The 23,703-nt window shown below is 33.5% G+C and overlaps 1 protein-coding gene and 1 pseudogene across 2 annotated transcripts; both read left to right on the top strand.

Annotated features, from left to right (window-relative positions):
- The first annotated feature begins 2,798 nt into the window (after window positions 1-2,798).
- On the top strand, window positions 2,799-7,940 carry LOC114746017 (U-box domain-containing protein 33). Of its 2 annotated transcripts, none has more exons than XM_028934195.1 (9): window positions 2,799-3,140; window positions 3,346-3,467; window positions 3,559-3,680; window positions 4,491-4,595; window positions 4,821-5,241; window positions 5,362-5,499; window positions 5,944-6,474; window positions 6,618-7,388; window positions 7,515-7,940. In XM_028934195.1, the coding sequence occupies exons 1-9, from the start codon at window positions 2,873-2,875 to the stop codon at window positions 7,695-7,697; spliced, it is 2,661 nt and encodes an 886-aa protein (XP_028790028.1). In that variant the 5' UTR covers window positions 2,799-2,872; the 3' UTR covers window positions 7,698-7,940. The 2 variants fall into 2 exon arrangements, with proteins under 2 accessions (XP_028790028.1, XP_028790027.1); XM_028934194.1 differs by having other exon boundaries at window positions 4,821-5,247.
- An 8,979-nt stretch (window positions 7,941-16,919) lies between these two features.
- Window positions 16,920-23,697, top strand: LOC114746016 (signal peptide peptidase-like 4; annotated as a pseudogene).
- The last annotated feature ends 6 nt before the right edge of the window (window positions 23,698-23,703 follow it).

Genomic DNA, 23,703 nt, shown 5'->3' with positions numbered 1-23,703 from the left:
GAAGTGACAACAGAGCATTTAACATCTATATGTGCATGAATTCAAGGGAAGTGACAGGGAGGTGCTTGTCGTTTGTAGATAGTCTTCACACGATGCCACAAATCAAAGAGTGAGAAAGCGCGTGGGAGGAATTGAATGCCATCCTGTACGATGTTATCCCATTTTTGACTAGTTGTCGGCACCATGGACTTCATTTCCTGGAAATTTGCTTCCCCCACGAGCAAATCGTCACCATGTTATGTTTTCATTTCTTACATGAAAAAAAAAAGAGATTAATACTCCTTCCGTTTCTTATTATAAAAGACATTTGATTCTTATAGCATGTTTTTATATATAAAAGACACTTAAAAATTGTCTTTAGTTTTTTGTATTAATTTTCTATTTTATCCCTATTTATTTTGTCTCCAACTCATACTCTCTCTCCCTCTCACTTCTATTTCTTTTAATAATTTAATTGTTCTCTCTCATACTCTCTCTCCTTATTAATGGGGTCATTGTTGGAAAAAAACATTATACTTTTTAAACATTAATTGTTTTCAACTAATTTTAACTTTTTTCTTATCAACGTAATTTGGTTATTTGTCTCTTGTAATAAGAAATGAAAGAAGTATAATTTTTGATCTTTTGAGTTTATCTATATTTTAGTCTCTTAAATTTAAAATTATAAGTTTTGTTGCTTTTTTAAGGCAACAAGATCTGAGCTTTTATTAAATTATAAGTGTCAATATTTTAGATAGTAAGAAATTTGAAAAATCAAACCTTATGATTTAAAACTTGAAGGATCAAAATTAAAATACAAATAAATTTGAGTGACCTAAAATTATATTAACTTTAAAAAATATTATATTTTGTTTTTCTGTTCTCTGTGACAATAAACAGGACGTGATTATATGTGAAATGAAATTTAGAAATAAAATGCATTTTTTTATAATTCACAAATAATATAAATATTTTTTAGTTATATAAATTATACATATATGATGATATTATTTTTTAAAATGCACTATTCATGAATAAATCATGAAATAGTATAAAAAAATTTCGCATTCACATACTCATACATCAATGATATGGTTTGCATTAAAACCAACTGATTATTTAAAGGAACATATGTACCCACTTGCGCCTCTTACTATATATACATGGATATATATGTGTGTGTATATATATTTGTTCATGCACGAGTGTCTATAATATTTTGTAAAATGAGCATGTTGTCACTTTTCTTAACAACAATATCTATTGTGTCATATATATCTTATAAATATTAAAAAAAAATATAAAACCACATATACTATCTCTGATCCTTAATATAAGATCTTGTTTGACTTTTATTTTGGTCCTAAATATAAGACCTCAACCCACTTTGTCTCTTATATTTAGATATTTTTTTCAAAGTAGTCCTTCCAACAATAATAGTTCTAGCCAATACACTTGATTAGCAAGGATATTTTAAGAAAGATAATACTTATTCAGGACAAATAACTAACTCAATTTACTTCTTTAACCTCCTCAAATTAGTTAACTAGTTTTTATAATTAGGATCGGAGACAGTATTATTTGTAAGTGAGAGAAAATCTTGTTGAATTTCATAAAATCCACTCTAATTTTATATTAAAGACGAACATTACCGTGTATAAAATATATGTGCACGGCCATTGACATCGACGTTGATGACGTTTTATGCGATGATGTGGCTAAGGAATGAGGAATCTCTGACGCATATTCTTATTTGACCGCCGTATTCTCTATATCATATTTTAATATTCCCTTAATATTATTGTTGTTATAGTTGTTATTAAGTACTAACTAGATATATTAGATGGCATGATGCAAGCTCACCTATTTTATATTGAGTGCGGTATTTTTATGTAAAATATGAGCAATATTTACTTCCTACAACTTATAGACACACGTTGGTAATCAAGCTTTGAATATCCGAAGAGGAGCAAGCATATGATTTCTAAACTGAAAAACAAAATATATATTGCATCGATGAAGTCCCGTTTGGCGCCTTCTTCTAGTTTCTGTTATGTGCATTTGATGCAGGAGGGTCCACTCGCCTTCTGGGAAGTTTCGTCCTGAAGGGATTGGAAGGAGCAAAAATGAAATGAAGAAGAAACCCAGATGAAAGGAGACAAATGGGTCGTTTTACAGGTTGAAATGGAGGATGACCCCACTGGAATTGTTTCTGTAGTTTACATTTAAAAGTAATGGAATTATATATCCATCATTTGGGTCTCTTTTGCTTATACGCACGAATGGTTGGAGCTGAAGACAAGTATGCTCTTTTCAATCTGAGTGATTTTCTGTAAAACGAAGCTGAAGCTTACACAACCTTCCACTTATGCCCACCGGCAAACAAGGTTTCCTCCGATTCCTTTGTAGTAAGTTGAGAGCTTTGGGGTCGACTCAGGTTTCGGAAAAATCTAGAGACAGAGACCCGGATATACTTTTGTTGGTCTGGGAAATTCTATAGAGAGAGAGAGAGAGAACCCGTTTGCTTTTGTTGTTTTGCATTTGTCGGGTACTTTTGGCGTAGGGAGGAATTTCCGTCGTGGAAGCGAGAGAAAAAGTGTTTCTTTGGGGTTTTCACGGTTTTAGAGACAGGTTCTTGGGGGTTTTGACAGATTTTGATGATTAAGTTTCTTAGTATGGCAGACAGAATAGGCACTGTTTGATTATGTCGGTTCAGTCAGAAAGTAGCATATTCTTGGTTTGGGGGTAAAGGGGGAAGAGAGTTGAATTGCTTGGTGAGCTTCTAAATAAGTTTGTTCTGAATAGGTCATGGTGGTTAATGGAAAAACAAGTCATCAACTGAAGTCTTTGAGATTTCTTTAGTGGTTTAACTTATCATCTTTCATCTCTCAGCATGGCCGTGGCGAGTCCTGTGCCTGCAATTACACGAGGTTTCAGGTCTGTGGGGTTTTCTCAGGACTCTGGGGTCACCGGCAACATGGCTGGGGTGGAAGAAATTGTAGAGGAGCCTAACAAAAGTGTGGTTAATGACACTATTTATGTTGCTGTGGCAAAAGATTTGAAAGAGAGCAAGTCAAATCTGACATGGGCTATACAAAACTCTGGAGGAAACAAGATTTGCATCCTCCATGTTCATGTGCCTGCAACTATGATCCCCTTGAGTAAGTCTGCAATATATTTACGTTTAGTACTTGCGTATATGGACTTGTTGTTTGATATATTCATGGTTTTACACTGCCTAGTTCTGCAGATTTCGTAGGCAATGGTAATTAATCTCTCTTAGTTTTCCTGTGAAACGAATAATTAATAATACAGTTTTCAGTACCTAGAATTGGCCTTTACAATTTGATATATTCTGTTTTGTAGTGGGCACTAAGTTTCCAGCAAGTTCATTGAAAGAAGAGGAAGTTGAAGCATACAGGGAGCTTGAAAGGCAAAACATGCATAAGAATCTAGATGAACATCTTCTCTTCTGTTCGCGAATGGGGGTACTGTTTTTGGCTTTTCTGTCCATGTATATATATGTGCAATACGAATGTTGAAACTTATTTACTTTCCACTCCCAACATTCTGATTCAGGTCCGAGCAGAGAAGTTGCATATGGAAATGGAATGCATCGAGAAAGGTATTGTACAGCTTGTCTCTGAGCATGGTATCTGTGAGCTTGTGATGGGGGCAGCATCTGATAATCGTCATTCTAGGTAGGAAACCTTATCCACGCCACTTTAGGGTGTGTTTGGGTGACACCCCAAACCATGGTTTGGGGATCCAAACCATGGTTTGGGGAATAATCTACCCAAACACCTCCTCCAAAAACCAAAACCATGGTTTTGGGTCAAAACCATGGTTTTGGAAAAAGCAAAATTTTTTTGCTTTTAGAGAAAGAAGGGAGAGTGTGAGGGCTTATATGATATGTATCTTGTTATTTTTTTATAAACATATTTTTTTATAAATATATTTAATCTTATATTTTATAAATATATATACACATTAATTATTTATTAATTATATTATCTTATGTATTATTAATTATGTTGATAAAAAACATATTATTAACAATTTTATTCCTTCAAATTAAAATATATCATAAAATCTATTTTTTCTGTAATTATCATATTAACTTATGTCTTTTTTTTAGTAATTTGTATATATAAAAAGTGCTTCTGATAACAACTATCCAAACACTCTCACTTCTCAGAATCACTTTTTTACAAAATCTATTCTTCACAGAATCTATTTTCTCCATAATCTATTCTCCAAAATCACTTTTCCAAACCACGGTTTGGTTTCATCCAAACACACCCTTAATCTTGTTAATTGTGCTGGAAAAAGCCATTGATGATATCATATTAGTATTAGAGAGAGTATACTAGTTTTTCATGATGAGTGGGGAAATTTGATAGTTTATATGTGACAAAGGTTGCTGAGAATCTGAGATAGAGATCCAATTTTATTTACTAGTGTTGTTTAGGTTAAATATATCAACGATCTTTAATATTCTGACATTGCAGGAAAAGGACAGACCTCAAATCCAAGAAAGCCATTTATGTGAGTGAACATGCTGCAGCTTATTGTCGGATACGGTTTGTCTGCAAAGGGCGCCTTATACACACTAGGTTTGTCCTATTTTAAATACTAATGAAGCCTGGTGTTAGATGGGTGCTTACTGCTTAGGATATAAAGTCACATGCAGAATTCAGTTTAGATAAGAAACTTTTTAGTTACGTAAGAACTCAAAGCTTAAATTTTTCAGAAAGCTCTTATAATTTCCTATGGTTATGTTTATCATTTACTTGATTGTTATGATTTTGGATACTGAATCAAGTACCATATCAACGCAGAAATCGCTGCTTGGATGATGGTAATGAAGAGGTTGCATCACCTTTGCCGCCACAGAGGCCAAACCCTGAAGCTGTGCGTGCACCTCAGTTGAGGTCTCAATCTGTTACGGTGGGGCAGAATGATCGGATAAGGCTGGAGTTACTTCCCAGAGCAAGGTCTGCCATTTCTGGGCATGAAGGGAGAATAGAGACCTTTTCTTCCCCTGACACAGAACGGTTTTCCAGTCCAAGTAACATATTGGGTATAGAAGCAGACGGGCTGTCAAGAAAGAGTCCTTCAGTTTTATCAACATGTTCTGAAAGTGGTGCTGTTGAAGCAGCATTGACTCCTAAATTGATTTATGAGGGGAGTGAAAATGTTATAGAATCAAGTGAATTTTCTCCAGTTAAAGCAAGTCTCCATCGTCCATCTCCTCTTAGCGTACTGGTAATCCTATATGTAACTCTTTTCCACCAATACTTGTTTGTTGTGGAGAATGTGCATTGCGTTGACATATGGGGGAAACAGCCTGAGACTTTTTATCTGATTGAACACTGACAGGATGGAGGAATGGATGACTCTCTCTACTATCAACTTGAACAAGCCATGTATGAAGCTGAGACTGCTAGGCGGAATGCCTTTCAAGAAACACTTAGGCGTGGGAGAGCTGAAAAAGATGCACTTGATGCTATGCGGAGGGTGAGCTTTTCCCCTCTCTTTTGGGGCCTTTGTTGATTGTTTCACGGTACTTCTGTGATGTGTGTAGTTTTTTTTTTTTTGGACTTGGACAGTAGGCAAAGAGCTTGATTAATAGCTCGGGGTCGAACCCCAAGCCTTGTGCCACCAAGGGCACATCTCGTGCCACCAGACCAAATGGTCTTCTGCATAATGTGTGTAGTTAAATGTTCATTATCTCTGAAGTTTGCACATTCTTTTTTTGGGCATGTTTTGGGCCGGAATGAAAATAAGGCGTAACATTTCTTAGGCATATAAAACAATCATGTTAACCCGACAAAGAGTCGATGATAAAGATCAGTTAAATGCCCTGGCATCAATTTGGGTTGCTTTCCAATTCATGTTAAATGCCTATATGAGATTTTGATCTAGTCTGTTGCTTATACTGATCAATTGGCACTTTGGCAGGCCAAAGCATCTGAAAGCTTGTATAAAGAAGGACTCAAACAAAGGAAACGAGTCGAGGAAGCACTAGAAAAAGAAAGAGAAGAACTTGAAGGGGTGAAGGGCAAGAGAGACAAAGTTAAGGAAGAACTAAGACTTGCCCTTGATCAAAAGCTGTCTTTGGAGAGTCAAATTGAATCATCTGTATTCATGGTAAGGGAGTTACAGCAGAAGATTATATCTACGGTGGATCTGTTGACAACATACAAGAAAGAAAGAGATGAGTTACAGATGCAGCGCAATGATGCATTGAAAGAGGCCGAGGAGTTGAGGAAAAAACAAGGAGAGGTTTCAAGCGTCAATGGGCCTGAGTCGTTTTCAGAGTTCTCTTTTCAAGAGATTGAACAAGCAACAAGAAACTTCCATTCATCCCTAAAGATTGGAGAAGGGGGATATGGAAATATCTATAAAGGTACCTTGCGTCAAACCGAAGTGGCCATAAAGATGTTGCACGCAGACAACAACTCGCAAGGACCTGCAGAGTTTCAACAGGAGGTATGATGAATCATTTTTGGTAACCTTTTGAAATATCTAAAGCTGGTTTTGGTATCCAACATTGAAATGAACCTATCCTTTACTATTCTTGAATGCAAATATTACTGGCAGTTAAGTTGCTCATACTTATGATTCTGTATCAGGTTGATGTATTGAGTAAGCTAAGACATCCCAACCTTATCACACTCGTAGGAGCCTGCCCAGAATCCTGGACTCTTGTCTACGAGTATCTACCAAATGGAAGCCTTGAAGACCGGCTCAATTGCAAGGATAACACAGCTCCATTATTATGGCAGACTCGAATTCGCATTGCTGCTGAGCTCTGTTCTGCTCTCATCTTCCTTCATTGCCATAGACCTCACTCCATAGTGCATGGAGATTTGAAACCCTCTAATGTTCTACTTGATGCTAACTTTTTTAGCAAGCTTAGTGACTTTGGAATTTGCCGCATATTATCCAATATTGAGACTTCAGGTGATGATACTACAGATTGTTGTCGAACTGTTCCAAAGGGTACTCTAGTCTACATGGACCCCGAATTTCTCACCTCTGGGTATCTTACGCTAAAATCAGATGTTTATTCATTTGGCATCATATTATTAAGATTGCTGACTGGGAGACCAGCCATGGGGATAGCAAAGGAAGTGCAATACGCACTAGACACTAGAAAGTTTAAATCCCTCTTGGATCCTTTGGCTGGAGACTGGCCATATGTGCAAGCTGAACAGTTGGCTCGTGTGGCTCTAAGGTGTTGTGAGTGGAATCGAAAGAACCGACCAGATCTTCGTTCAGATGTCTGGACGATACTGGAAGCAATGACTGCTTTTTGTGGAGGCACGGATTCCTTTTCCTTTAAACTGGGTTATAAAGGTTCTGACCAGCCTCCTTCATGTTTTATCTGTCCAATCCTTCAGGTAACTTTTCACTTTGATAACACGTCTTTTAATCATACTGATTCTTTTAGAGAGGTTGCTTTAGAGCTGGATAATGAAAATTAAAAGCTAAAAACTTGCAACTGTTGCCATGGTCAAACCTTACAGGAACTGATGCTGGATCCGCATATTGCAGCGGATGGTTTTTCATATGAAGGTGAGGCGGTACGAAGATGGCTCGACAGTGGTCAGGACACGTCACCCATGACAAACGCAAAGCTTAAACATCGTGAAATTGTGCCAAACCACGCTCTTCGCAGTGCAATTCAGGACTGGCTACAAAATCACTGAACTAGTTTCCCATTCCCACTACCTCTTGTATATATTTAGCATTTTTGAGGAGAAAGTGCCGTACATAGATTTCTTCTATCAATTTTGCTCCATTGAATCATGTGCCAAAGCTGTCTTCTGGTATAGGGTAGACCACTATTTGCCTATAGATCTTCAGCCGCGGTAAAGAAGTAGGAAATAATATTATTAACCACCACTTTGTTACTATTCATGAGATGTTCATATCAAAAGCCCACAAACCAATAAATGCGTTAAATAGATAACTTTTTTCACATTTACTCTCATTGAAAAAAAAATCTTCACAAAAAAATAGTATTAAAAATGTTTTATATTTTCTTTTACTTATTTACTTTATCTCTCTCTACATTAACAGGAATAAAATTGAAAAAGGCTTATTAATTACGTTACAAGTGATTTATATTTAAGAACCAATTATTTGTTACAAGTGACTTATAAATAAGACCAAAATAGTGCCAGCCAAAAGATAATTACTAATTGATGATTATTTATCCTTTTGGCTTAGCTTGTAGAATGAAACGGAAAAGAATGAAAAGAGAGAGAGTAATTTTACTAAGTGATCACTGACCCTAAACCGCATATCTTTTATAGATTAGCTATGCTAATGCAAGTAGTTGTCTCATATCAGATTGTAATGGTATTTCAGTGGCATAAGGTCAGGGAGGGAGAGACAGAGATATATATATATATATATATATGATTTTTTGCGCTGAAGTATAGATATCTTTTTATTGAAACATCAGGCATTTAATTACATTGCTTAAAGTGAAGTGAATTTGTTGGGCCTCTTAACTTTTTATCTCTGTTACCAACAGCACGCTGCGTTCCATGCCAGTAGGCAGCTGTGGATTATCTCAGTATTCTCTGCTGTTGTGTCAAATTTGGGGGTAAAAAAACATCTCTACATTGTGGGCTTTTAGGAATCTTGCACGGCCCAAAGAATGAAAACATCGGCAAGTTTATGCCCCATGTAAAACGAAGTCCAGACCCATTAAATGAAAAATTGATCCAAAACAATGACCCTTTTTTTTTTATTTGGGGGAAAAAATGTACAGAATGGGTTCCAAACGCTGCGTTTTGACCACCCTTAGAAAGGTTCTCAAATCCTTTCTGGTTGGGAAGTGGGGAAGCCCCATGTTGACGAGCCACGTGCTTCATTTGAGCCAAGAGTTCATGCATCTTGTTGTGAATTATAATCATTTATTTATTATATAATGCACTCATCTTGTCCTTAATATAAGACTCAATTTTTGAGTTGGTTTTAATCCTAAATATAAGACCCATTTCTCATATTTTTCTCTAAATTACTCTTATAGATACTCTCCCAACTATAATCAAGTAGAAGAGGAATAGGGGTATTAAGAAAGATGATTATGGTGTTTTAGGAAAAATGTGTCACTTTTTTTATAATTAACTAATTTACCTAACTTCCTTAATCTAATCAAATTAGTTAAATGGGTCTTATATTAAGGACCCGAGGAGTATTATCAAAATATTTATAATTATAACTAAATACTTGGGGGGAGATTTAGCCGTCTGTCCGATATGACTCAATTATTATTATTATTATTGATTATTGATGAGATGGTATGCATTGTCTGTGTCAATATGTCTTCAGTCATCCATCTCGCTAGTAATCAAAGTGCCATTTTCTTCTGAAAATTGACCAAAAAATTTGACAAATAAGGCATGTAAATGTCAAGAGTTTTTTTACCCCCCATATTTACTTTCATGCTCGCTTTGTCTTTACATACGATAATTCCTTCAGACACGACACAAATTAATGACGACATTTTATTTTATAAAATTATATTTTTTTCCCCATTTATGTCTAGAGCTTGACAAACTTTAAGTAATGGTCTTGTTAGAGGGCTGTGTGGGAGCATCAATAGTCCCATTTTCTCTCTTGAATTTCGTAACATTTAATTTCATGTTTATTTCGTCTTCAAATGTTACCACAATGAAATTGAATCATCTATAAAAAAAATAATATCCCTTTTTACCTAAAAAAATGATAAGAACAAACCTTGTAGTTGATTGGATAATTTTTCCGCCACTAAATAGCATTATTATAAAAGATTGAAAATTTTGGTGGCTAAAAAAACTTGCATTTTTAAACTCCCTTAATTTTATATTGAATATTTGTTGGACACACCGACCCAAGTTGTTCTTTTATAATAATGCTACCTCGGTGGCAGAAAAATTATCCATTCGACTGCAAGATTTGTCCTTATTATTATTTTCCGAGATAAAAATAAAAGACTATTTTCTATTAGATGATTTGATTTTATCACCGTTTTTTTTTAATCTTCCCCTTAACCCCAACAGGACCTCATGAGTATCCGTTTGAAAAGATTTATAAACAATATTTTAATTATAATTTATAAAATATGAAGTAAGTATGTAAAAAAATTTTTATCTTAATATACATAAAATATATTTATAAATAATTTTAATTCTAAATAGACCCAAAAAGGTGGCTCCACAGTTCACTAGTATAGCCAATATGTGGGCCTCTAACTTCATTACTTTAATCAGTGAAGTTTTGATTTATTTTATCTCCATCTGTCTAGCGTATATTAATATTAGTTGTATTATATTATGATTATCATCTCCGCGCTGAATAAATTAATGAAAATATTAATATGAGGAATTTGAGTAGTATTTGACTTTCAATAAAAAAAATCTTTTAGGTTATCAAGATTATGATGTGACTTTGGAAAAGGACTGCCCATAGACGAGAGAGTATATTTCTTTGAAATCAGAGATAGTTGGCTCTTCAATTTTTTTTTTTTTTTTAAAAAGAAAGTAGGGGGAAAAAGACAGTCGTTAACTACCAAAGTTTTTTAACATTATTTTTTCTTGGATTAAAAAAACTGGGATTTGTAATGCCTCTTGGCATTAATAAATTTAATTAAAAAAATATTAAAAGGCATCCCATCAAGTATTATCAGTGATGACCGAAATTTTTAATCCGCTGGAGTCTGGAGATAACCACGAGAATTGTTTAGCGTACGGAATTAATTAATGGAATAATTAAAAAAGTTTGTTTAATAAAGGCCAAATGCCTTTATTAACTTGAGTTTTAAAATTCTTTTGGTATTTAAAATAAAGTAGAATAAAAAAAAGAAAAGGATCTGTATAAATGAAAAGTATTTTTATATCAGTGAATATAAAAATTGATAAAGATTAATATTCTGATTTTGTATGTGATATTTTTTTAGTGCGATAACAAAACTAGGCCTGAGTCTATTGGATAATAATAAAAAAAATGTAATTCCTTTTTTTTTAGAAGTGCAAAATGCAATTATATATCCCTTTTACTTGTCTCTTACTGTCTTTCCCCCCCCCCTAAAATATAAGTTTTTGTTTTGAAGGGTTTCAACCTTCATCTCAGAACAAAATTAGTTTTGATATTTAATTAAATAAAAACTGGTTAATAAAAATAACTATCATAATGACTTTTTTTTTTGGGCCAGAGTGCTGACTAAATTATACTACTACCTTATAAGAATAAAGTTTGTCCCCACTATAATCTATCTTATTCATTCTTTTGGCTCTTCCTCGCTTCATACTTACAAATAAATAAAAGGTGGCTAAATGGCCCCCCGGGGGGGGGGGGAACCAAATGAATAAAAAATAGAGAACATAGATCCAGAACCATCGCCAGCTAAAAGCACGTCTTTAGCGCAGCGCATATTCTCAAAATCAAAGTTTATGGGAAAAAAAAGAGCATGGGATTTTTAATTAAAATAAAAATTTCAAATATAAACTCAATGCAGCAACAAGTTACGATCGTTTAAATAATTATTTGATGATATATAGAGGATGCCATATAGTGCTTGTTTGGTTTTATTTATTTTAAGTAATTTTACATTGAAGGAAGCAAATATATGAAAATAATTTACATCATAAAATGTAGAGATATATTTTTAGAGCGTTCCGAGATTGACAAATAACTAAATATAAGGAGGAGAGAAATCCCATTCACCGGATCCGCAGGGAGTCAGGAACAAAACCAAATCAGCAGTAAATTCTCATATATTTTAGATCTTTATTAGTATTAGGGCAAGTACTCCTCCAGTTTTAAATGTAAGACCTTTATATTCAAGTACTCTTCCGGTTCTAAATGTAAGACCTTTATACTCGTGAGTATAAAGGTCTTACATTTAGAACGAGTATAAGGGTCATACATTTAGAACCGGATGAGTATATAATTTTATTCTAGCTTTATTTTTCATGTGTATCCAGAACTCCGATCTGTTTAGTTATGTAATTCTACTCATGATTTATTTGTACTATTTTACCCTTTCAGGAATAAAATTGCATTATTAAAAAAAATTGAGATGCGGGTACATATAATATTATTAATAATAAAATATCTTGTCCCATGATTAATAATTGGATGAGTTTAAAATTGGGCTCCACACATGTGGATCTGTACACGTGTGATCACACCAATGACCGATGTTCATGTGTCACATTAGAATTGGCGTGACCAAAATAGGTACCCATGTGAGGACCCGCTTGAGAGCTTACATGTCGTGTGCCTTAAGGGACACCGGAGAGAAGCTCCTTTTGCGATCACCTTCATATGTTCATGAATCATGACACGTCTTCTGGACAAGTTGCTTTGCTATTTTAATCCTAAGGGGGTGATGGGGCGACCGCCGCTTCCAACACCAATAGAGTGGTGCCACCTGTATACTATTTGATGCACCGCAGTGCATTGGATTAATTTCGCAGCATTTGTCCTGCCGCCTCATCTGTACGGTCCATACGGACTCATACTTGTTCAGGCAGTAGCCGGTCACCTCCGTACTACAATGAAAAGCTTGTGCCACGCGCTCACATGGTTGTCTGGAAACACACGGCAAGATCAGTAGCTCCCAGTTCCTCCTACAGCGGATATTCCTCTTCTCCTATCTATAGGATAAAAAAAAATTATAAATAGGATGAAGGGATTTTTTATACAATTATATTATTTTCGGTTTTAATCATAAAAATAAAATTTTATAATTAACACCAGAAATAATATAATTTTTTTATTTACTCTCAAGAGATATAGCATATGTAAAATAAAAATAAATTAAAAAATTGTTAAATTTAAAAAAAGTTAATAAAATTAAAGATTTTTATTGACATATGTAAAACATGTTAGGAATTAAATAAATCAATTAAGTAGATTACTTGTCATTATTATTTATAACAATATGTGGTTTTTTAAACACCTATTCTAATAAGAATAAAGTCTAATACTCTTTCGGTCCTAAATGTAAGATCTTTATACACACTAGTATAAAGGTCTTATATTTAGGATTGAAAGAGAATTATTTTTACTTATTAAAATTTAATCTCTTTTGATTTTGGTTCTTGAAATTTAAAATTAGTTATTTTAATCTTTAAAATCTTGTTTTGTGAACCAAAAATACTATTTTATGAATTAAAAATCTCTATCTGACCATATCAAATTTCAAGAATCAAAACCATTAGTTTTAAAATATAGAAACTAAAATTAAAACAAAATTAAATTTTAGAGACTAAAAATAATAATAATACTAAGAATTTTTTTAAAATGTAATATTAATTATGATAATTGTCGAAAAGGATTAGCAATGATGGAGAAAAAATTAATACTCCTCCGGTCCTTAATATAAGACCCATTTAACTAATTTGATTAGATTAAGGAAGTTAGGTAAGTTAGTTAATTATAAGAAATGTGACATATTTTTCCTAAAAGACCATAATCATCTTTCTTAATACCTCATCTTCCTCTTCTACTTGATTATGGTTGAGGGAGTATACATAGGGGTACTTTAGAGAAAATTGATAAATATGATAAATGGGTCTTATATTTAAGACCAAAACCAACTCAACAATTGGGTCCTATATTAAGGACCGGAGGAGTATCTTTTATTCAGAATTAAAACTAATCCTTCAATTAAATCTTATATTTCACAATAGGTGAGTTATTGATTTTTTCACACGAAAGTATCCTATAAAATTTTTCTCCAACATGCCCAAAAGAAAGTTCTGTCGAATAAATGCCAGGATGCAATGCAAATTGTTTGTTTGTTATTCACTATAGATAAGGGTCATTGATTAAGTCACACCTTTATAGCATATCTATGCATCTTTGTGTGCGTGTTAGGTTCCTACAGCTGTAAATCGTCAGATGAATCATGTGATTAGCATGTGATATTCCCCTCTGCTCCTCAAAACGTGGCTGGAATGAAGGCTTTAAATTTTAAGTTCATTCATTTTTGCTTAGTTATACTACTTCCGGTGTTTAATATAAAAGCCAGTTTAATTTTTATTTAGTTTTAAATAGAAGACTCTGGTCTATTTTGTTTTTTTATAGTTATTTATTTTTTTCCTAAAGTAATCCTTATAATAATAGAATTTTTAACTAATACATTCGATTAGTAAGGATATTTTAGAAAAAAACATCTATTTACTACCTCCGGTCCTTAATATAAGAGTTAGTTTGACTTTTAATTTGATTTTAAATATAAGATCCTAATCCACTTAATCTTTTATATTTATTTATTTTTTCTCAAAGTAGTCCTAGTGGTTGTTGCATATGTTAAATATTTCATTAAATATTAAAACTAATACACTTGATTAATGAGGATATTTTAGCAAAAATAGCTCCTATTTAATACAAATAATTAATTTAACAAATTTTCTTAATCTACTTAAATTAGTCAACTAATTCTTATACTAAGCACTGGAGGTAGTATTAGAAATAACTAACTTAATTAACTTTATTAATATACTCAAATTAATCAACTAGCTCTTAGATTAAGGACATAAGGTAATATATACACACATATATATAATTTTTTATCTACTTTATTAAGATCTAATTGAACCATATGCTTGTAGTTTTATATTCACACTTTCTTATTCGTACCAGAACACTTGCAATATGAGTGGAAAAACTAAACAGCACATTGAACACTTCCTATTTATATTCACACTCTCTTCTTATTAAATGTATGTTCGGACTTTAGACGTGTGCCGATTTTATCTGTGGACAGTAAATATTTTACGAGCTTACTTTGACGTTAATAAGCATTTTATAGCTTAACACGGCTAAATTTAATTCTTTGTAGTAATAAAACCCAGAAAAAATTGAATATCTGAATGAAAACAGGAAAAAAAAGCTCCAATGGTCGATTTAGAGAAGGAAAAAAATAAAACTCTTTTGATACTTAATGCATGATCTAATTACTGAGTTAATTTTGACTTTAAATATCAGACATATTTCTTGTAGTTATCAATTTTTTCTTAAATTATAGCTATTGACACTCTCTCAATCATAATTAAATGAAAAAGAATGGTAGTATATTAATGAAGATGACTATGGTATTTTAGAAAGAAACATATCATATTTCTTATAATTAACTAACTTTTTTAATCTAATCAAATTAGTTAAATAGATCTTACATTAAGGATCACGGGAGTATTATTTACATCAAGCAACAATAAGTTTTATTAATAGATGCTTGATTTCAAACTTTGTTGCAGGATGTTTTTTTATGGGTAGATTTTGCATATGCTAAAAAAAATTAAACTTGTAATTCTCCACCATAATTTTATCGCACTAATAAAATTTGCTACAAAATGCATCTTTCTTTGAGATCTTTCTAGGGGGATGTATATGAGAGGAAAAAAGTTTCTTAAAAAGCATAATTATCATTTTAACATTTAAACTCTATCAAAACATAAACAAATATCTAAAAATATAACTATGCGGAACCTAATGAAATATGCGGAAAAAGTGACAAATGCACTTGTACATAATACATGTTTTTAATACTACCTCCAGTCTTAATTATAAAAATCAGTTGACTAATTTGAGGAGATTAAGGAAATAAGTTGAGTTAGTTATTTGTCTTAATAGGTATTGTTTTTCTTAAAATATCCTTGCTAATTAAGTGTATTGACTAGAACTATCATTATTAGAATGACTATTTTGGAAAAAAAAATACATAAATATGAGAGACAAAGTGGATTGGGATCTTATATTTAGCATAAAAATAAAATTCAAATAGAGTCTTATATTAAGGATTGGAGGTAGTAGTATTTTAATTTGACATCAATTTTTCCATTAATTTTATGATAATTAAGGGAAAATTTTTAATACCTTTTGATTTCATTTTTTTTGGTTAGTTACTTATATTTAACCTTCTAACCCAATTTAAAAAAAAAAGTATTTTGATATTATTATATATTGAATTTAAGCTACACTTTTTTTAATTCTGTTTTTAATTTGTAGCTTACTAAGCTTTTTTCTTCTTCTTCCAGTTAAAGTTTTACCCTCTCGATTAATTGAAGATTCCCTTATAGATATCTTCCAATTACTGCATCATATTGCTTTCGGTACTTGATTCTCTTACGGTCCTAAATATAAGATTTGTTTTGTAATGTAAATTACATTACAAAATACTACCTCCAGTCCTTAATATAAGACCCCATTTGACTTTTTATTTAATTCTAATTATAAGACTCCAATCCATTCTGTCTATCATATTTATGCATTTTTTTCAAGACAGTTCTTCTAATAATGATAGTTCTAGCCAATATACTTAATTAGTAAGGATATTTTAGGAATGACAACACTTATTTATTACAAATAACTAACTTAACTTACTTTCTTAATCTCCTCAAATAAGTCAACTGGGTCTTATAATTAGGACCGGAGGTAGTAAGATTTATATTTAGAACCAGAGGAGTATAAGAGTTTATTTGATTTTTATTTTAGTTTAAATATAAGATTTTAATTTATTTTGTCTCTCGTATTTATTTTTTTAAGATAATCCTTGTAATAATAGTAGTTCTAACATAAATATTTTAAAAAGACAATACATATTTATTATAAATAATTAATTTAATTAATATTTTTAACCTCTTTAACTAATTTTTTTACCTGATAGCTTATCGATCTGTCATTTGACTGAGAAAAGAGGAATTGTTTCCCAAGTCAGAACTTGACTTCCATAAGTATTACGCGTGAAAGTCACGCATTTGCAAGGGCTCGTGGTTCTCTAAGCAAATCGGTAATAGAAAAAGTGCGAAAATTCTTGTTCAACGGTTACAACGCGGTGCTTTTTTCGTGTCCCGTACTACGAACGACAAACCCAAATTAAAAAGATAAATTCATAAACAACAAAAAAAAAAAATGGTGACCCCTTCTCTCTTTTCCTCCTTTCCATCCTCTCTCCTTCAATTCACCTCCTTCTTCTGTACTTCTAAGGGGAAAGAAAAGTACGAATATCTCCCTTTTTCTTTGATACCTTCTTCCGGTTTCTTCTCAATTTCCTTCCGAAGAATGCTAAGCATGGTTTCACTTCAAGCTGTATATGGTCGGGCCTTTGTGTTTCTGCTGATTTTGACTCGGGGGTTAGCAGGGGATATAGTCCACCCCGATAATACAGCTCCCAGGAAGCCTGGTTGCGACAATAACTTTGTCCTGGTAGGAGTTTTAGTTTTTAGCATGAATTCGAAAACTAGTTTAGAAATGTCATTCTTGCTGTTTGGTTACTAAGAACGAAGAGGAACGAGGAAAGGAATTGAGGGGGAAAAGTCGAAAATTTTTGTTTTGTTGTTTTTTATTATCTAAGTTTTCATTTGTGCCTGAAGAGATAAGATTTGCTTCCTTTTAACCCTTGAAAACTATGCATCTTTTCAATTTTTGCTGTTAAATACTTTCAGATGGCAGACTCTGTCTAGTGACATGGAGAAAGACAGTGGAAAAACATAAAGCGTGAGGGCTTTTTAAATAGAGTGAATGTTTCTTTTGGCTAATTATACACATATAGAGTATAGGTTTATATAACTATTGGGAGGAACAGGATCTTTAATTATGCCCTTTGCCATCGGGGGAGGGGCGATCTATATTTAACTTTTAGTCTGTCTCTGTTCCTGGAAAAATTTCTGCTTTGCCATGCCTCTTGATTGTTTCGTATTTTATTCAATGGTCTACTTTGTTTGAAAATAGAGGGGCATGTTAAGTTTGTAGGTATCCTTAATTGATTGCTGTTAATAGTTATCCTAATAAGCTCGTAGAGAGAATTATAGTGACTAAACTTGAGGAAACCAAATAAGCAAATCTTTTATCTTATTTTCTCCGGGCTTCCAGGAAAATGCTTTGTGAGTTGTTAATATTTTCTTATGAGTATTGTAGGAAATAGCATGAATGCTTTCACCTTTTGGTTGACAACCCATCCCAGGATTTGGTTATTGATAGAGCACAATGGTGTTATGCGATTTCCAACTGGTGGGATAAGGCTGCTTCTTGTTTTTGTTGTTTTTTGAGCTGTTTGACTAATTTCAGATCTGATAGGTCAAAGTCCCTACATGGATTGATGGTGTAGAAGACAGTGAGTATGTTGGTATTGGTGCACGGTTTGGCCAGTCGTTGGAATCAAAAGAAAAACATGCCAACCATACCAGAGTTGCCTTGGCTGACCCTCCTGATTGTTGTAGCAAGCTGAAAAATGAGGTATTTAAGTTCTGAGCCATCAAAATTTTCAAATGCCAAAAAACTTGCATGTGGAGCATAGATTTCCATATTAAAACCTTAAAATTTTAAGATACTTATCAATTTGTAATTGGGAGTTTGATAGCTTACTGGCAAGGTCATTTTGGTGCACCGAGGAAATTGTAGTTTCACAACCAAGGCAAATAGAGCTGAAGAAGCTGGGGCTTCTGCCATCCTTGTCATAAACTACCGAACAGGTGTTTGCATCTGGTCTGCTTTGTCGCCTAAAATGAATTTGAATTTATCTAGCCCATTTCATTTTCCTTCTCTCTGTTACCTTCACACATTGCATTAAGAGGCTCAGAGTTCTTCATGGGGATCATGGTTGTAGAGAATGTTAAGCAATCGTATTCATTATTTGTTGTTAGTTTGAACAAGTAACTTGCAATAAGTATTGTCAAATGTTTAGTTTAATTTCAAGCCTATTGTATTGTATTCATTCTAAGAAATATAGTTCTTAACTTGTTGTTGAGCAGAACTTTTCAAGATGGTTTGTGACGAGAATGAAACTGATGTTGATATTAGAATACCTGCTGTCATGCTTCCACAAGATGCTGGTACAAACTTGGAAAAACATTTGGAGAATAACTCCATTGGTACCTTTCACTTTCTCTGTATAATTTTGTAACTTGATTATGCCTTTCCTTTAGTGCAGAATTTTAATTTTAATTTTTTATTACCTGAGGTGGCTTTGTTGCTTACTGATAATATACTCTTGCACTTCTGTGTGCGCAATTTGCAATCTTTAGTTTCGGTGCAGTTATACTCTCCATTGCGTCCAGCAGTTGATGTTGCAGAAGTGTTTTTATGGCTCATGGCCGTGGGTACCATTCTATGTGCTTCTTATTGGTCAGCGTGGACCACCAGAGAAGCAGCCATTGAGCATGAGAAGCTATTAAAGGTTACTTAATTTGAATTCTTTGTGTCAATTTGATTCTTTTTATGGGCTAATTTTGTTCTTTTTGAAGCCACAAATCCTCTCTTTTTTAATAACTCATTGACTTAGGTACTGATATATGAATAACTTCTATGCTTGCAGGATGGTTCAAATGAACTTGTGAATATGGAAAATGTTGGTTCCAGTAGTTATGTGGAAATTAGTACTGCTGCAGCAATTCTTTTTGTTGTGGTTGCTTCCTGTTTCTTGGTCATGATTTACAAATTAATGTCATACTGGTTTATTGAGATTCTGGTGGTTCTATTTTGCATCGGTGGGGTAGAGGTGAGTCATTCTTTTTCCAAATTTGTTCCTTGTTATCAGAATTCAGCTCTTTCTCTGCTCTGGATAAGTGATTCAGTGATGAAGCATGCATTACTAATCACCGTTGTGAATGTTCTCAAAACACCTGCAAAACCCTTGGTTTTAGTTATGCTTTCTTAACAACCCAAAGCTCCTTCCAAGCATCCGAAATCAGACATTTAACAACAGTGTGACTTGATGTTTGACTATAGGACAAGTGAGGGATCGGGGGATGGAGAAAGATAAGGAAGGAGAACTAGAGATGATGAAGAGGAGATAAAGAGTGTTCTATGATACGAATATGTTAGTTTTTTAAGTGGTTAGAATATCCATATTTGATGATAGAGGCTTAATGCAATAGAACTAATAGATCCGGGGACTAATTGCGGATTTTTAAAATGAGAGGGGACATTAAAATTGTATGCCAAGGTCAGGGTTGGTAAATGCAATTTGTCCTTAATATTAATGGAGGAAGATTGTGGAATGATTGAACAAAAGAACTAACACAGTTTGAAAGTGGAACAAATTTTAGGGACTGTAAAAAGAATGCTTAGAGAAGGGAAAATACAAGAAATTATTGGTGTTTCTTTTCATTTTGAGTGGATGTGCATATGGTAGTTATTCCTTAATTCATATAAACATCTAACTGTCATAATTTATGTAAGCCACTGCTTAATTTTTATTTCATATGTTTGTAGGATAATTTTTGGATGAATAGTTACTTGGAGCCAATGTTCTAAGACTGTGGCATGGTTATGTTGTCAAATTGTACGTCTAAATGTCTAATACATTCATGTGCTTTCAGGGACTGCAAACTTGTTTAGTGGCTCTTCTATCATGGTAATATTCTTTTATCGTTGTTTCCTTGTGTAAATTCTTTTGTATGCTTCTGTCTTCAGGGTCGTAACCATTTATTATGAAGGATTGCTCTTGGATGAGATGAAAATTTGATGATTAATTTATGGATTTTTTTCTACTGCTCTGAAACTAATCCATAGCTTGAAGAAGTTATCAGTTATTTGATAATGGTTCTATAGACTGGATTAGCCAGTCATGCAATCACTAGGTTTTTGGTGAACATCGGGCAAAAATACACTTTTTTCTGCATTACAAGCATTGTGTGTGATCCTCCAGTGATTTATATTCTTTTCTTTCAAATATATGTTCTTTTTCTTTCTTATTTTCAACATTACATGAAAATATAAGTTTTGTTCATGAAAAAAATTGGTATTTATTGTCTGCGGATGTTGAATAGATGGTTTATCTTCTCTTGTTCCTTTTTTATCATATGTAATTGACAATAAAATGTCTCTAGTTTCAGATGGTTTCAACATGCTGGGCAAACTTTTGTTAAAGTACCCTTATTTGGAGCTGTCTCATATCTGACACTTGCAGTTACTCCTTTCTGCATAGCGTTCACTGTTGTTTGGGCAGTTACATCGCCGCATCTCCTTTGCTTGGATTGGTCAAGATATTCTTGTAAGAATATTTTTGTGGCTTTTTCTTTTTGGATCATTTTCTTTTAATACATACTTTTTAACCTTACTCTTGTGGTCTGACTTTCTTGTGATAAAATGCGGATAACTATGACAAAATGTTGAGTACCAGCTTGCCTGATGTCACAGAGCTTTCCATTAAAGACCAACCATTTAAAAATTCACTATAAAACTGAAAATGTTCTGAAGTTAGGGTGAAATTGATTTTTTCCCCCCTTTCAGCTAACTTTAAATAAAGTGCGAGGCCTAAGGCTTAATTTTGTTATTCCTCAATACATTCTCTGATAGTTAGGATCCAATTAGTATATTTTTGAAAATTCAGAGATATGTTAATCCCTGGATTAGTGTTACCTGCTGGATCTAGAGTGCGGCAAGATAATTGAAGAGAGCATTGTTTTCCTATTGGTACCCAGGATTTTGAGATCAATTATTATAATCCTAATGTCTGTTTTGTACATACGGAAGCAGGCTATTATTAGTATTTGCTACCAAATGATGGCTTTTAGCCTTTCAATAACATTTAGCGCATGGTTGATAACTTCTCTTATCCCAGTGTTATAGCTTCTGATGGTTTTCATGTCCATGTTTACCGTTCTGTGTTGTTTATCATTTGTTCTTTCAGTGTTTTTCACCCTGAAATTCAAGCTCTGCACATTTTTACTTCACTGGCTTCCCCCTTTTTGGAACCTGAAGCTTTTAAAGTATGAAACCTGGCTTGCTAAGTGCCAACCTTCTATAACTTTTTCCTCTTCATTCAGGGTATTGCTTTGATAATCACAGTTCTTCAGATAGTCCGCATACCGAATCTCAAGGTGATGCTTATACTCTCCTTATTTTCTTACTAATTATGGTTCAATATTTTGAAGAGCTTGCCTATGACAACCTTCTTTTTTCTGTCTGTTTTTTTTTAAAAATCTTTTTTCGAGTCAGTTGTATTATTCTCTAAGTTATAACTATGGGAGTCATGTATTTTATCAGCGAGAATTCACATGGCTTTGCTAACCTTTTTTTGTGACAATAAACAAAGGTATTTATTCATTTTGGTTTATGTAAAATCAGGTTGGAACTGTTCTTCTTAGTTGTGCCTTCCTCTATGACATCTTTTGGGTCTTCGTCTCTAAATGGTGGTTTCATGAGAGCGTCATGATAGTGGTGCGTGTTTCAAAAGAAAGCTCTTCCTTTTCCATCCTTTAGAATGCTTATTTGATCTCATTAATTTGATGCATTCTTTCTCGATAAGTATGGGTAACTTTGTCACTTCCATGATGTAGGTAGCTCGAGGTGAAAAGGGTGGTGAAGATGGTATACCCATGCTTTTAAAGATACCCCGCTTGTTCGATCCTTGGGGTGGTTACAGTGTCATTGTTTTGGGGACATAATCTTACCTGGACTGCTAGTAGCATTTTCTCTCAGGTTTAATTGGAAGTCATATATAGATTTCATACAATTTATATCTCTCTTTCTCATGCATCTTCAGCCTCCTTGAACTATTAGTGTTTGTTTTTATAGTTGACTGATTGTGTAAGTCATGGAATATTTCAAGACAGAGGGAAAGAATGGATTGGCCTTTGGATCATATCAATGATTCATGAACCTTAATTTCTGTTGCCAATTTTACAGGTATGATTGGTTGGCAAAGAGGAAACTCAGGGCTGGATACTTCTTATGGGCAATGACAGCTTATGGTTTAGGTATGTTAATGCTTGATTTGAGGGTTTACTTGCCTTACAGTTTTCCTCAATATAAAGCACGGATCAGCGTCCAACATACTGCGTCCATGCTTTATAGATTATACACACAACACAATTGATGGTTTAGCATGAATATATGTGCTATTACGTAACACTTCAATGCAACAAAACTGATAGGGCTATCTGGGGCTTCGTATATGCCATCTTCCTTCATGTGTGGAGGAGGTGAATGTTGACATAGTCTCTCATCATTTGATTTCTTGAGTGATGCCCTGCAGGTCTTCTTGTCACATACATAGCTTTGAATATAATGGATGGGCATGGCCAACCAGCTTTGCTATACATAGTTCCATTTACGCTTGGTAAGTTAAATATTCAGACTTGAATTCAAACACATGCTGATGATATCCAAGTATCGCCGGTGCTGCTTAAAGTAGTCATGCTTTTCATATTGGGAAAAATTATGCTCGTTGTAATTTGTTCATTTCAAAGCACATAAAGACCTTGGGGTTATATTTAAGCCTTTTTTAGTGATGTTGAACGTGCTATGTTGTTAACATGTGAGGATCCATCCGTTACTGTCAGTATTGATCATTCACTTAATACACGAAATAAGTATATTAAAATAACTGAAATTAACATCAAATTCTTTGAAACAAGTCCCAGCCATTGAATGCTTTACCCTATACAATTCATTGGAAGCATGTAATAAAATAAACAACATAGAGAAGAATTTTACTTCATCATTGGCCTGATGTATTTATCTTTCCTATTTAAATGCATAGATGGAATTTTTACTGAAGGGGTTGAGTTTTCTGCACTTTATCTTGTGATGATGAATGCAGGAACCTTTTTGGCATTGGGAAAGAAGAAGGGTGAACTCAAGATTCTATGGACGAGAGGTGAACCAGAAAGACCTCCTTGCCCGCACATGCTAGGCCAACGAGAGGATCAGCCACAGTAAATGAAACATTACTTACCCTGCATAGTAGTATTTTAGGTTGTTCAGTTA

The sequence above is a fragment of the Neltuma alba genome, unplaced genomic scaffold (assembly GCF_004799145.2).
Source record: "Neltuma alba isolate B1F8T4 unplaced genomic scaffold, ASM479914v2 tig00004865_pilon, whole genome shotgun sequence".
NCBI lineage: Eukaryota > Viridiplantae > Streptophyta > Magnoliopsida > Fabales > Fabaceae > Neltuma > Neltuma alba.
This window is presented reverse-complemented; position numbering and strand designations above follow the sequence as displayed.

Bases quoted from the DNA above. Each gene is read 5' to 3' on its own strand.
- LOC114746017 (XM_028934194.1), top strand. From the start codon at position 2,873: ATGGCCGTGGCGAGTCCTGTGCCTGCAATTACACGAGGTTTCAGGTCT. The intron at 3,141-3,345 runs GTAAGTCTGCAA...TCTGTTTTGTAG, and splicing joins TGCAACTATGATCCCCTTGA to TGGGCACTAAGTTTCCAGCA. The intron at 3,681-4,490 runs GTAGGAAACCTT...CTGACATTGCAG, and splicing joins TCTGATAATCGTCATTCTAG to GAAAAGGACAGACCTCAAAT.